Consider the following 16737-nt stretch of genomic DNA (forward strand, 5'->3'; position numbering starts at 1 on the left):
AACAAAGAGGGGAGAAAAAGTCTCTTGCCTCTTCGGCAGGTGCAGACTTTTCCCCGGACTCCCTCCCAGCTAGCCGTGGTGCACTAACCCCTTCAGGCTATGTTCAAGCCGCCAACCCCAGTCCTCTCCCTGCGCTCCGGCCTCAGCTCGCAGCCCCGCCCGCCCCGGCCGGTGAGCAGACAAGCCTCTCGGGCTGTTGAGTGCCGGTCGGCACCGATCCTCTGTGCGGGAATCTCCCCGCTTTGCCCTCCGCACCCGTTGCTGTGCACTCCTCCGCGCCTCCGAAGCTCCCCCCTCCGCCCCCTGCAGTCTCCACCCGCGAAGGGGCTTCCTAGTGTGTGGAAACTTTTCCTCCTTCACAGCTCCCTCCCACTGGTGCAGGTGCCGTCCCTATTCTTTTGTCTCTGTTTTTTCTTTTTTTTCTTTTGCCCTACCCAGGTACGTGGGGAGTTTCTTGCCTTTTGGGAGGTCCGAGGTCTTCTGCCAGCGTTCAGTAGGTGTTCTGTAGGAGTTGTTCCACGTGTAGATGTATTTCTGGTGTATCTGAGGTCCCGGACACGCAGAGCAGGAGAGCGGCGGCCGCCCAGACGGATGGGACGCACAGCAACGGCAGCGCCAAGCCCCGGGCCATGCCGCGGGCCGTAGGGGCCGGGGCGCTGGGACCGGCGCGACGCGGGGTCCGGGCGCCACCACCCCTGTCGGCCGCGCGTCCGCTGCCCTTTCTCCTGGGCACTTTGCGAGTTGGTCCCTTTCGAGCAACTCGTGGTCCTCCTCCTCTCCCGGCCGGGATGCGCCTCTCGGCTCCGGCCGCCTGGACAAGCGCGGGGGGCCCATCAATCACTTTTAAAGCTAATAGAAAGGTTAAAAGACAAAAGTAGTAAAATCATTTATAGCTACAATAAGTAGTTAAGGGACACACAAAACAAAATGATGTAAAATATGTCTAAAACATTAAATGTGTGTATGGGGGTGGATTGTTAGAATGTGTTTGAAGTTAAGTGATCATCAACTTAAAATGATCACATACAATGTTAATATAATGCAAATATGATACTAAAGCTAGTCATCATGTCACTAGGGAAGAGAACAAAAGAAGAAAGGAACAAAAAATAACCACAAAAACAACCAGAAAGCAATAAATAAAATGCCAGTAAATACAAAATGCCAATATATAGAGTTTAAAGCAAAGACTTTAGCAAGAGACAACGAAGGATATACATGATGATAAAGGGATCAAGAAGAACATATAAAAATTGTAAATATATATGCACCCAACATAGGAGCATCTAAATACATAAAGCAAATATTAAAGGGAGATATTGACAATAACACAATAATAGGGGACTTTTAACATCCCACTTACATCAATGGACAGATCATCCAAACAGAAAAATTAGTAAGGCAATACTGGCCTTAAATTTCACATTAGACCAGATAATACACACACACACACACACACACACACACACACACACACACACACACATACAGAGAAAGAGAGAAAGGATATTCCATCTAAACCCAGCAGAATACACATTCTTTTCAAGTGCACATGAAAGACTCTCCGGGATATATCACATGCTAGGCCACAAAACAGGTCTCAACAAATTTAAGGATTGAAATTATATCAAGCATCTTTTCCGACTATGAAGGTATGAGACTAGAAATCACCTATGTGGACATATGGCAGCTAAACAATATGATACTAAATAATCAGTGGGTCACTAAAGAAATCATAGAGGAAATAAAAGAATACTTTGAGCCAAATGAAAATGGAAACACAATGATTCAAAATCAGTGGGATACAGCAAAAGCAGCTCTAAGAGGGCAACTTGTATTAATACATGCCTACCTCAGGAAACAAGAGAAATCTCAAATAAGCACCCTAACCTTTCACCTAAGAAAACTAGGAATAGAAGAATAAAGAATAAACAAAACCCTGAATTAGTAGAAAGAAAGAAATAATAAAGGCCAGAGTAGAAATTAATAAAATAGAGACTGAAAAAATAATAGAAAAGATCAATGAAACTAAAAGCTGGTTCTTTGAAAAAGTAAGCAAAATTGAAAATCCTTTAGACAGACTCATCGAGAAAAAGAGAAAAGGGCCAAAATAAATAAAATCTGAAATGAAAGAGGAGACATTACAACCAAAACCACAGTAAAGAAAGGATCATGAAAGAATACTGTGAACAATTATACACCAGTAAATTGGACAACCTAAAAGTAATGGATAAATTACTAGAAATGTACAATCTCCCAAGACTGAATGAGGAAGAAATAGAGTATATGAACAGACCAGTTACCAGTAATTGAAATTGAATCAGTTAAAAAAAAACCAAAACCTTCCAACAAACAAAAGTTCAGGCCAGGCAGCTTTTCAGGTGAATTCTACCAAACATTTAAAGAAGAGCTAATATCTATACTTGTTAAGCTATTCTAAAAAAATTGAAGAGGAAGAAATGCTTAAATAAATGGTGTTGGGAAAACTGGCTGCTTCATGCAAAAGAATGAAACTGAACTACTTTCTTAAACTATATACAAAATAATCTCAAAATGAATTCAAGACTTAAATGTGAGACCTGAAAGCACAAAACTCCTAAAAGAAAACATAATCAATATGCTCTTTTTATAAAAAAAATTATTTATTTATTTATTAATTTACTTATGGCTGCATTGGGTCTTCGTTGCTGCATGCGGGCTTCCTCCAGCTGCGGCGAGCAGGGGCTACTCTTCATTGCGGTGCACAGGCCTCTCACTGCAGCGGCCTCTCCTGTTGCAGAGCATGGGCTCCAGGCACACGGGCCTCAGTAGTTGTGGCACACGGGCCCAGCAGCTGTGGCTCGCGGGCTCCAGAGCGCAGGCTCAGCAGCTGTGGCACACAGGCCTAGTTGCTCCATGGGATCCTCCTGGACCAGAGCTCAAACCTGTGTCCCCTGCATTGGCAGGTGGACTCCCAACCACTGCACCACCAGGGAAGCCCTCAGTATGCTCTTTGACATCAGTCTTAGCAATATTTTTTTGATAGGTCTTCCCAGGCAAGAAAAACAAAAGCAGAAGTAAATAAATGAGAATATATCAAACAAAAGCTTCTACACAGTGAAGAGAACCATTAACAAAACAAAAAGGCAACTTACTAAATGGGAGAAGATATTTGCAAATTATATATCCAATAAATGGTTAATATTCAAAACACATAAAGAACTCTCACACAGTTCAATATCAGGAAAACAATCTGAATAAAAAATAAGCATAGGATCTGAATAGACATTTTTCCAAGGAAGACATACAGATGGCCAGCAGACCCATGAAAAGATGCTCAAAATGGAAATCAAAACCACAATGAGATATCACCTCACACCTGTTAGAATGGAAATTATCAGAAAGATAAGAAATAACAAGTGCTGATGAGGATGTGGGGAAAAGGGAACCCTTGCACACTGTTGGCAGGAATGTAAATTGGTGCAGCCACTATGGAAAACAGTATGGAGGGTCCTCAAAAATTAAAAATAGTACTACCATCCAATCTAGCAAGTTTACTTCTAGTTATTTTTCTTAAGAAAATGAAAACACTAATTTGAAAAGATGTATACACCCTTGTGTTCATTGCAGTATTATTTAAAGTAGCCAAGCTATGGAAGCAACCTTATTGTGCATCCATAGATGAATGGATAACAAAGATGTGGTATGCATATACAATGGAAAAAAGAATGAAATCTTGACGTGACAAAATGGATGAACCTAAAAGAGTATTATACTAAGTGAATAAGGCAGACAGAGACAAATACCATATGATTTCAGTTATATGTGGAATCTAAAAACAAAACAGAAACACATAGATATGGAGGACAAACAGGTGGTGGCCAGATAGGGAGGATGCAAAGAACAAAAAAATGGTACCTATGTGATGTAATGAATGCTAATTAGCTTTACTGAGGTATTCAGTTCACAATGCATATTTATATTTTTAAAGTAATTTTAAAGTGCAGAGCAAAGATTACTGATACAGTTTGTTACCAGCAGGCCTGCTGTAAAGGAAATCCTTCTTCAGACAGAATAAAAATCATTCCAAATGGGAGGAAAGATGTAAGAATAAATGAAAAACAGTTAAAATAGTAAATAAGTTGATAAAGCCAAATGAGTATTGATCTTATGAACAATAATAATATATTTTATGGTTTGATTATATAAAGAATAAAACAAATCTGAAATAATAGCATAAATTGAGGTCAATGGGAAAATGGAGTTCATTTCTAGAGACCTCACTGTGTTTTCTGGGAAGAGTTAGAAGTACTGATATATTAGACTTTGCTAAGTCAGGGATGAATGTTATAATTTCAAGGATAAATTCTAAAAGGAAAGGAAATGTATGATGATCACCAAGATAATATGAAAAGAAATAGAATCATAAAACATTAATGAATCTGTTTTACATTATATAAGTGAACTCTATGTAAGTTAAGAGTATATTTTAAAATAATACAGAATAAGATGGCTGAAAACCCTGAAGGAAAACCAAACTGGAATCCTGAAAAAAGTATAAAATAATAAAACAAAACCAGAAAGGCAAAGAGGAAAATAAGAAGAGGAGACAAGCAGAAAAAAATAAAACAGTGGACTCTTGTGCAACCATATAAATAATTGTATTAAGTATTAATGTATTTAACACTGCAGTTAAAAGGCAGAGAATTTCAGAATTGATGAAAATGCAAGGTTTACCTAAATACTCTCTGTAAGAGATGTACTTTAAATATAAAGAGAGCTAGGTTGTATCATGCATTCATTAAGCATAAAAAGGAGATTTGCTATATTATATGAGATTTCAAAATAAAATATTACTAGAAACTAGTAAGACAGCTATGATAAAAGGGTCGATTGATCTAGATGATATACAATTATTAATATGTATGCATACAGTAATGATTAAAAAGAGAAAAACAGACAATCCCACCATCATATTTGGAAATTAAAAAATTTTTTCAATAAGAGCAACTAGACAAAAAATCAACAAAGACATAGAATTATACTACCACCATGATGTAATTGATATTTACAGACTACTACACCCAAAATTGGCAGAATAAACAGTTTTCAAATACATATGGTTAATTAAACAGGATTAATTGTATCCTGGTTTATAATCCTGGATTAAAAAATGATTGATTAGAAATCAAGTGAATAAGAAAACCAGAAAAGCTGCAGGTATTTGGAAATTGAATAACATACCTCTTAGTAATCATTTAGTCAAAAACAAAATTCAAAAGAGCCATTACAAATTACAGCTGATCTTTGAACAATATGGTTCGAACTGCACTATTCCATTTATATGTGGATTTTTTTTTCAATAAATGCATTCTCCAGCGCTACACAATGCTTAGTTGGTTGAATCTGAGGATGCAAAACCACAGATACAGGCGGGTTCAATATGGCAGAGTAGGAGGACGTGGAGCTCTCCTCTCCTCACAACTAGGGCACCTACCAGGCACTGATGGGGGAGCTTGCACACCTGAGGGGATGGGAGGAACCCCCGAGCGATGGGGTAGGACGTTGGGGGAGGGAGGGGGGAGGATAAGTGGAGGCCAGACAGGACCGGTGCCCCTGAGGGGTGGCTGGGGGAGGGGAAGAGTTCCCACGCCTGGAGGGGCCCACTCACAGAGAGAGGACCAACAGGGACAGGGAGAGACTCTCAAGGGATCAGAGGATTGGAAGGGAACATGGCCAGTGTTTCCCCTGCCCACTTGGGCCTAGGGAGTCTGCTGAGGTCCAGGGCTTGATCTTCTGACCTCTGAGGGCCGCTCTGGCTGCATTGGTCCTGGGGGTATGGGAGGGAGGGGGAGGAAAAGTAGAGGCTAGATGGGGACTGGTGCCCCTGAGGGGTGGCTGGGGGAGGGGAGGGGTTCCCACGCTCGGGAGGGGCCTACCCATGGTGAAGAGATCAGCGGGAATGGAGGGAGACCTTCTCGGGATCGGAGGATCAGAAGGGAACACAACCAGCATTTCCCACACCCACTCAGGCCCAGGGAGCCTGGTGAGGTCCAGCACCTGATCCTCTGCCCTCCAAGGCCCCCTCTGGCCATGTGGGGCCTGGGGGCATGGGAGAGAGGGAGGAGAAGTAGAGGCAAGAAGGGACTGGTGTCCCTGAGGGACAGCTGGGGGAGGGGATGGAAGGGGCTGGGGGAGGGGTCACCCCAAGGCCCCTCTGGGGGCCTAGGCCCCACCCCACCACCATCCCCCCAGGGCCTCTTCCGCCCACCTAAGCCTAGGCCCTGCCCCCGCCTAGACCCACCCCCTACAGCTAAGCCTTTTTTTTTTAAACAGCATGAGCAAGTGGGTTTTATTCCAGAAATGCAACATTGATTTAATATTAAGGCTCAATTAAGTTAAGTATACCACATCAATAGAATAAAGGACAAAAACCACATTATCATCTCAGTAGCTGCATAAAAAGCATTGGGCAAAATTTAACATCCCTTCATGATAAAAACACTCAAACTAGAAATAGAAAGAAACATCTTCAACCTGATATAAGGCATCTACGAAAAACCCACAGCTAACACCGTACTTAATGGTGAAAGACAGAAATTCTTCCCCCTAAAATCAGGAACAATGCAAGAATGTCATCTCTCACCAATTCTATTCTATATTGTTCTGGAGGTTCTGGACAGGGCTATTAGGCAAAGGAAAGAAATAAAATGAATCTACATTGGAAAAGAAGTAAAACTTTTCTATTTGCAGATGAAATAATCCTGTGTGTAGAAAATCCTAAGGAACCCCCACCCGCTGCACAAAACTATTAGACCTAATACAGGGACTCAACAAGGTTACAATACAAGATCATATACAAAAATCAATTGTATTTCTATTCACTTACAATGAATAATTCAAAAATGAAATTAAGAAAACAGTTCCATTTACAATAGCATCAAAAGGATAATATACTTAGGAATAAATTTAACAAATGACATACAAGACTTGTACACTGAAAACTACACAAAACATTGTTGAGTGAAATTAAAGAAGATCTAAATAAGTGGAAAGGCACCTCACATTCACGGATTGGAAGACTTAGTGTTAAGATGGCAATACTCCCCTAGTAGACCTACTGATTCAATAAAATCCCTATCAAAATTTGAACTGCTCTTTCCCCCCAGAAATTAACAATCTGACCCTAGAATTCTAACAATAACAAATAAAAGGGTCCTGGAATGGACGGAAAGTCTTGAAAAAGAAGAACAAAGTTCAAGTACTTACAATTCCCAATTTCAAAACCCACTACAAAGCTACTATAATCAAGACAGTATTGTACTGACATAAGGATAGTATATAGACAGATAATGGAATAGAATGGAGAGTCCAGAAACAAACCCATATCTCTGTGGTCAATTGATTATTGTCAGGGGTGCCAAGGCCATTCAATGGCAAAGAACAATGTTTCAACAAATGGTCTTGGGATAACTGGATGTTCACATGCAAAAAAATGAATTTAGACCTATACCTCACACTGTATACAGCAATTAACTAAAAATTGATCAAAAACCTAAATGTCAGAGCTAAAACTATAAAACACTCAGAAGAAAACATAGATGTAAATGTTAATAATCTTGGATTAGGCAGTGATTTCCTAGGTATGATACAAAAAGCACAAGCAAGAGAAGAAACAAAAATAGGTAATTTGGAATCATCAAAATTAAAACTTTTATCCTTTAAAAGACACTATCAAGAAAGTGAAAAGACAACCCATAGTATGGGAGAAAACATTTGCAAATCATATACGTTATAAGGGACTTGTATCCAGAATATACAAAGAAATCTTACAACTCAATACAAAAGACAAATCACACAATTAAAAAATGGGCAAAGGATTTGAATAGAAATTTCTCCAAAGAAGATATACAAATAGCCCATGAGCACATGAGAAGGTGCTCAACATCATTAGCTTCAGGAAAACAAAAATCAAAGTCGCAGTGAGATACCACTTCACATGCACTGGAATAGCTACAATAAAACAGACAGCTAATAGCAAGTGTGGAGAAATTGGAAGCCTCATACAGTGCTGGTTGGAGTGTAAAATGGTACAGCTGCTTTGGAAAACAATATGGCAGGTCCTCAAAAGTTAAATATAGAGTTACCATATGACCCAGAAATTCCTCTCCTAAGTATATACCACAAAGGAATAAAAACTTATGTATACTCAAAAAAACTTATATATGATGTTCATAGTAGCATTATTCATAATTGCCAAAAAGTACAAGCAATAGAAATATCCATGAACTGACAATTGGGTAAATAAATATGGTACATTTTTACAATATAATGTTATTCAAAAATAATAAGAAATGAAGTACATCATGGATGAGCCTTAAAAACATTTCGTTAAATCACAAGAAGCCAGTCGTAAAGAACAATATATTGTATGATTCCATTTATGTGAAGTGCTTAGAACAGGCAGACAGACAGAAAGTACATTGGTAGATGCCTAGGGTTAGGGTTTCTCGTTGGGGTGATTAAAATGTTCTTAAATGTGCTTAAGTTACGGTGATGGTTGCACAATTTTGTGAACATACTAGGTATCGCTGACTTGTTCACATTAAAGGAGTACTGTGTGTGATATGTGAATTATATTCCAATAAAGCTGTTAAAATTGATATACATAAATAAATTAAATAACACTTCAGTCCATGTCAGATATTCCAGTAATCCCAAATCTTCTCTGGAATGACTGCTGTGATGCATGGATTGTGGTATCTTGGCTCCCAGGGCAGAGGTTGGGCCTGAGCTCCTGTGGTGGGAGCGCTGAGTCCAAACAGCTGGACCAACAGAGAAGCTCAGACCCCAGGGAATCTTAATCGGAGCGAGGTCTCTTGTAGGTCCTCATCTCAGCACCAAGACCCAGCTCTACCCAACTGCCTGCAAACTCCAGTGCTGGATGCCGCAAGCCAAACAGCCAGTAAGACAGAAACACAGCCCCACCCATCAAAAAAAAAAAAAAAAAACAGTTGACAAAAACATTTTACAGATGGAGGAGCAAGGTAAAAACCTACAAGACCAAATAAAAGAAGAGGAAATAGGCAACCTACCTGAAAAAGAATACAGAGTAATGATAGTAAAGATGATCCAAAGTCACAGAAATAGAATGGAGGCACAGATCAAGAAAATACAAGAAATGGTTAACAAAGACCTAGTAGAACTAAAAACCAAACAAACAGTGAATAACAACACAATAACTGAAATGAAAACTACACTAGAAGGAATCAGTAGCAGAATAACTGAGACAGAAGAATGGATAAATGAGCTGGAAGATAGAATGGTGGAAATAACCACTGAGGAGCAGAATAAATAATGAAAAGAACTGAGGACAGTCTCAGAGACCTCTGGGACAATATTAAATGCAACAACATAACAAATTATAGGGGTCCCAGAAGAAGAATAGAAAGAGAAAGTGTCTGAGAAAATATCTGAAGAAATTATAGTTGAAAACTTCCCTAACGTGGGAAAGGAAATAGCCACCCAAGTCCAGGAAGCACAGAGAGTCCCATATAGGATAAACCTTAGGAGAAACACACCAAGACACATATTAATCAAACTAACAACAATTAAATTGAAAGAAAAAAAAATTTAAAACAGCAAGGGAAAAGCAACAAATAAAATACAAGGGAATCCCTATAAGGTTATCAGCTGATTTTTCAGCAGAAATGCTGCAGGTCAGAAGGCAGTGGCAGGATATATTTAAAGTGATGAAAGGGAAAAATGTACAACCAAGATTACTCTACCCAGCAAGGATCTCATTCAGATTCAACAGAGAAATCAAAAGCTTTACAGGCAAACAAAAGCTAAGATAATTCAGCACCACCAAACCAGCTTTACAACAAATGCTAAAGGAACTTCTCTAGGTGGGCAACACAAGAGAAGAAAAAGACCCAGAAAAACAAACCCCAAACAATTAAGAAAATGGTAATAGGAACATACATACCAATAATCGCCTTGAATGTAAATGGATTTAATACTCCAACCAAAAGATACAGACTGGCTGAATGGATACAAAAACAGGACCCATATATGCTGTCTTCAAGAGATCCACTTCAAACTTAGGGATACATACAGAATGAAAGTGAGGAGATGGAAAAAGCTATTCCATGCAAATGGAAATCAAAAGAAATCTGGAGTAGCAATACTCGTATCAGATAAAATAGACTTTAAAATAAAGGCTTGTTACAAGAGACATGGAAGGACACTACATAATGATCAAGGGATTAATCCAAGAAGAAAACATAATAATCATAAATATTTATGCACCCAACATAAGAGCACCTCACTACATAAGGCAAATGCTAACAGCCATAAAAGGGGAAATCAACAGTAACACGATAATAGTGGTGGAATTTAACACCTTATGTACACCAATGGACAGATCATCCAGACAGAAAATAAATAAGGAAACAGAAGCTTTAAATAACACAATAGACCACATAGATTTAATTGATATTTATAAGACATTCCACCCGAAAGCAGTAGAATACTGCTTAAGCGCACAAGGAACATTCTCCAAGATAGATCACATCTTGTGTCACAAATCAAGCCTCGGAAATTGAAATCATATCAAGTATCTTTTTTGACCACAGTGCTATGAGATTAGAAATCAGTTAGAGGAAAAAAGCTGTAAATAACACAAACACATGGAGGCTAAACAGTGCGCTGCTAGAAAACTAAGAGATCACTGAAGAAATCAAAGAGGAAAGAAAAAAAGTACATAGAAACAAATGACAACAAAAACACAATGACTCAAAACTGTTTCCAAAACACAAGAAAAGCACTTCTAAGAGGGAAGTATGTAGCAATTGAATCTCACCTCAAGAAACAAGAAAAATCTCACATAAACAATCTAACCTTACACCTAAAGCAGCTAGAGAAAGAAGAACAAAGGAAACCCAAAATTAGCAAAGGGAAAGAAATCATAAAGATCAGAGCACAAATAAATGAAATAAAAATGAAGAAAACAATAGCAAAGATCAATAAAAACAAAAGTTGGTTCTTTCAGAAGATAAACAAAATTGATAAACCTTTAGCCAGACTCATCAAGAAAAAAAGGGAGAGGACTCAATAAAGTTAGAAATGAAAAAGCAGAAATTACAACTGACACCACAGAAATACAAAGGATCATGAGACTAATATAAGCAACTATGTGCAAATAAAATGGACAACCTGGAAGAAATGGACAAATTACTGGAAAGGTACAACATTCCAAGACTGAACCAGGAAGAAATAGAAAATATAAACAGACCAATCATAGGTACTGAAATTGAAACTGTGATTGAAAATCTTCCAACAAACAAAAGTCTAGGACCAGATCACTTCACTGGCGGATTCTATCAAATATTTAGAGAAGAGCTAACACCTATCCTTCTTAAACTCTTCCAAAAAATTGCAGAGGGAGGATCACTCCCAAACTCGTTCAACGAGGCCACCATCACCCTGATACCAAAACCAAAGATATCAGACAAAAAAATTACAGACGACTATCACTGATGAGCATAGATGCAAAAAGGTGCTTAGAGAGAAATGTATCACCTCTAATGCTTGTATTTGAAAAGAAGAAAGTTCTCTAGTCATTAAATTTCCATCTTAAGAAAGTAGAAAAGTAGAGTAAATTAATCCCAGAGTAATCCAAAAGAAGGAAACAATAGAGAGTAGAATTCAATTAAATAGAAAGCAGAAAAATAATAGGGAATAATCCATAAACAAAAGTTATTTCTTTGAAATAATAGAATCAAAAAATGTCTTGGAAGATTGTTAGGAAAAAATAGAAAAAAGAGGGAAGACACAAATTACTGATACTGACCCCTAGAAAACATTGGCAAACTTGAACAGCTCAATATCAATGAACAGTATTGAGTTTGAGTAAAAAATTTTTCCTGAAGAAAAACTCCAATTCCAGATGGCTTCACTGGTTACTTCTGTCAAGTATTTGAAGAGGAAATATTACCAAGCCTACACAATTAATTACATAAAATAATGGAGGTGGGAACCTTTCCCTTCTCATTTTATAAGGCTAGTGTCACCCTCATTCCAAAAAATGGTCAGTGCTACCATAAGAAGAGAGAACTATATCAACAAAACATTAGCAAACCAAATCCAACAACACATAAAAAGATCATACACCATAACCAATTGGGATTCATCCCAAGTTCACAAGGATGGTTCAACATACACAAATCAGTCAATGTGGTACACCACGTAAAAGCCAAAAACCACATGACCATCTCAATAGATGCAGAAAAAGCATTTGACAAAATTCAACATGTATTCATGATTAAAACTCTTACAAAAGTGGGTATAGAGGGAACATATCTCAAGATAATAAAAGTTATTCGTGACAGACCTATAGCCAATATAATATTCAGTGGTGAAAAGCTCAAAGCTTTCCCACTAAAATCTGGAGCAAGACAAGGATACCCACTCGCACTTCTTCTATTCAGCATACTATTGGAAGTCCTAACCACGGCAGTCAAACATGAAGAAGAAATAAAAGGTATCCAAACTGGAATGCAAGAGGTCAAATTGTTATTGTATGCAGATGATAATATATTATATATACAAAACCCTAAAGACTCCACATAAAAACTACTAGAAATGATAAACGAACTCAACAAGGTAGCAGGATACAAGATTAACATACAGAAATTGGTTGCATTTCTTTTCACCAATGATGAACTATCAGGGAATATAAAAAAAAAATACCTTTAAAAATTGCACCCCCCAAAATAAAATACTTATGAATAAATTTGATCAAGGAGGTGAAAGACTTATACACTGAGAACTACAAAACATTAATAAGGGAAATTGAAGATAATTCAAAGAAATGGAAAGATATCCCATGCTCTTGGATTGGAAGAATTAATATTGTTAAAATGGCTATACTACTCAAAGCAATCTACAGATTTGATGCAATCCCTATCAAATTACCCATGACATTTTTCACAGAACTAGAACAAATAATCCTAAAATTCATATGGAACCATAAAAGACCCAGAATGACCAAAGCAATCCTGAAGAAAAAGAACAAAGCAGGAGGCATAACCCTCCCAGACTTCAGACAATACTACAAAGCTACAGTTATCAAAACAGTGTGGTATTGGCACAAAATCAGACATATGGATCAATGGAACAGTACAGAGAGCCCAGAAATAAACCCACACACCAGTTGTCAATTAATCTTCAACAAAGGGGGCAAGAATATACAACAGGGAAAAGACAATCTCTTCAGCAAGTGGTGTTGTGAAAGTTGGACAGCCGCATATAAATCAATGAAATTAGAACACATCCTCTCACCATACACAAAAATAAACTCAAAATGGCTTAAAGACTTAAACATAAGAAATGACGCCATAAAACTCCTAGAAGAGATCATAGGCTAAACATTCTCTGACATAAATCTTAACATTGTTTTCTTAGGTCAGTCTCCTAAGGCAATAGAAATAAAAACAAAAATAAACAAATGAGACCTAATCAAACTTACAAGCTTTTGCACAGCATAGGAAACGATAAACGATATGGTGTATGAAAAGACAACTTACAAGAATGGGAGAAAATATTTTCAAATATTGCAACCAACAAGAGCTTAACTTCCAAAATATACAAACAGCTCATGACAACAACAAAACGAACAGCCTAGTCAAATAATGGGCAGAAGACGTAAATAGAGATTTCTCCAAAGAACAAATATAGATGACCAATAGGCATGTGAAAAGATGCTCAACATTGCTATTAGAGAATGCAAATCAAAACTGCAATGAGGTACCACCTCACACCAGTCAGAATGTCCATCATTAAAAAGTTACAAATAACAAATGCTGGAGAGGGTGTGGAGGAAAGGGAACCCTCCTACATTGTTGTTGGGAATGTAAGTTGGTGCAGCCACTGTGGAAAACGGTATGGAGGTATCTCAGAAATCTACAAACAGAATTAGCATATGATCCAGCAATCCCACTCCTGGGCATATATTCATACAAAAGTATAATTCAGGGCTTCCCTGGTGGCGTAGTGGTTGAGAGTCCACCTGCTGATGCAGGGGACACGGGTTTGTGCCCCGGTCCGGGAAGATCCCACATGCCATGGAGCGGCTACCCATGAGCCACGGCCGCTGAGCCTGCATGTCCGGAGCCTGTGCTCCACAACGGGAGAGGCCACAACAGTGAGAGGCTCATGTACTGCCAAAAAAAAAAAAAAGTATAATTCAGAAAGCCATGTGCCCCTATGTTCATAGCAGCTGTATTCACAATAGCTAAGACATAGAAACAACCTAAATACCCATCGACAGATGAATGAATAAAGATGTGGTACATATATACAATGGAATACTACTCAGCCATGGAAAAGAATGAAATAATGCCATTTGCAGCAACATGGATGCAACCAGAGATTATCATACTAAGTGAAGTAAGTCAGAAAGAGAAAGACAAAATATGATATCGCTTATATGTGGAATCTAAAATATGACACAAATGAACCTATCTATGAAACAAAAACAGAATCTTAGACCTAGAGAACAGACTGGTGGTTGCCAAGGGAGAGGGAGTTGGGGGAGCGATAGAATGGCAGGTTGGGGTTAGCAGATGTAAGCTTTTATATATAGAATGGAGAAACAACAAAGTCCTACTATATAGCACAGGGAACTATGTTCAATATCCTATCATAAACCATAAAGGAAAAGAATACATTAAAAAAAAGCATGTATATATATTTAACTGTATTACTTTGCTATACAGCAAAATTAGCATTGTAAATCAACTATAGTTCACTAAAAATATTGATTTAAAAAAAGAAGTAGCCCAATGTACTTGTGACTATAGTCAATGCAAAATTTCTTAACAAAAGTTTGACAAATCAAATTCAAAAAATATGCAAGAAAAAGTTAATACATTATGACTAAATGGAGTTTATACTAGAATTCAGTTGTATTAACATCTGAAAATCATTCAACTAATTTCACTGTATTAATAGGATAAAAGAAAACTACATGGTCATTTCAACAGGTGCAGAAGAAGCATTTGAAAAAATTCAACACTCTTTCATAACAAAAACACTCAGCTGGCTAGGAATGGAAAGGAACTTACTCAACTTGATTAAGGTTATCTACAAACTACAGGTTAATAATACTCAAAGGTAAAAGGCTTGATATTTTCTCTCTTAACATGTGGAACAAAGAATGTCTGCTGTCACCACTTTTATTTAACATTGTACTGATGGTCTGTTCTAGTGCATTATAAGGCAAGAGAAAGAAATGAAAGGGAAACACACTGGAAAGGAAGAAGTAAATTGCTCTTATTTGTAGACAGTATGGTAGTATTTGTAGAAAATTCAGAAAAATAAAAGCTGGTAGAAATAGTAAATGAAATTATTAAGGCTATAGAATAAAAGGTCAACATAGAAAAAGCAATTGTATTTCTAAATACTAGCAAGAAAAATTAGAAAATGAAAAAAAATTTATACTTCCATAATAGCATAAAAGAATACTTAGAAATAAATTCAATTAAAGATTTGCAAGACATTTTCACAGAAAATTACAAAACACTGCATTAGAAAATTGAAGACCTAAATAAATGGAGAGCTATACCATGTTCATGGATTGGAAGACTTAGTTTATTAAGATGACAATTTCCTCCAGATTGACCTACAGATTTAATGCAATTCTAACAGACTTTGTCTTAAGAAATCTGCAAACTGATTTTATTTCTATGGAAATAAATGATCCTTTATCTGATAGCACAAGTGTCAAAAAGTAAAAGCTTCATACTACTGCTCCTGAGATTTATTATTGAAGCTACAAACTGTGCCTATCATTTTTTAAAACAGAAACTTACCTATGATCTGGTAACAGTTTTTGCCTTTGAAAGCTTTTTCTTGGAACATCTGTTGGACCATAATAAAGAAACTGAGTATGTCAGTGATGGACTTACAATGGCTAAACAATACATTTTAAAAGTGTGGCAAAGTTTTGGGGGTTCATATACTTTATAGATAAGATGTGTACAGAGAATTAAAATTTAACCATACTTTAAAAGGATTTTTAGTCAGTTTCCTTACAATCGTCTTCTCCGTCTCCCCTTCTCCTCCCCCTCCTCCTCCTCCTTCTTCTTTGTTAATATACCTCCAAATAAATGTTAGTATATCTTGAAGTAAAGATGGGGCTTATGTATTACTCTGGAATAGACTTTGTGTTGATTTGATATTTTATAAAAGAGAAATATTTGCATCATTACGATTCTTTATTAATGGGAATTTTTTCTTGTTTTTGTAGGGAAGAATGGACAGAAGCTATCCAGGCTGTAGCAGACAGACTCCAGAGGCAAGAAGAGGAGAGAATGAATTGTAGTCCAACTTCACAAATTGATAATATAGGAGAGGAAGAGATGGATGCTTCTACAACCCATCATAAAAGAAAGGTAAAAAAGAACATCTTACTCCCCTCCTCAGCACAACATTTATATGTGTAGAATAAATATGTTAACAACTGCCATTTGCAAAAACTGTTAGCCAGTTATCTTATGATATGCTATTATATTGGTGTGGATGGTTTTTAATCAGGTGACTCTTAAACCTGTCATTGTTTAAAACGAAATAATTGAAACATCACTTTATTTCAGTGTTTCAGCAATTACCACTGAATGCTGAAAGGGCTGTTAGGAAGTTGTGATTGATGTGCCATCATACTACTTTATAATTTGCATTTTTCCCTTATTGTTT

General features: G+C 37.4%; 1 protein-coding gene across 4 annotated transcripts in view; it reads left to right on the plus strand.

Annotated features, from left to right (window-relative positions):
- Positions 1–16737, plus strand: part of AKT3 (AKT serine/threonine kinase 3) — a 395398-nt gene that overhangs the window by 193587 nt on the left and 185074 nt on the right. For all 4 annotated transcript variants that reach the window (XM_060307050.1, XM_060307115.2, XM_060307149.2 and 1 more), the window contains one exon: positions 16292–16436. In XM_060307050.1, coding sequence (XP_060163033.1) covers positions 16292–16436 — 145 coding nt within the window. The remainder of the gene's footprint in view (positions 1–16291; positions 16437–16737) is intronic.

Source organism: Globicephala melas, chromosome 1, assembly GCF_963455315.2.
Source record: "Globicephala melas chromosome 1, mGloMel1.2, whole genome shotgun sequence".
Taxonomy (NCBI): domain Eukaryota; kingdom Metazoa; phylum Chordata; class Mammalia; order Artiodactyla; family Delphinidae; genus Globicephala; species Globicephala melas.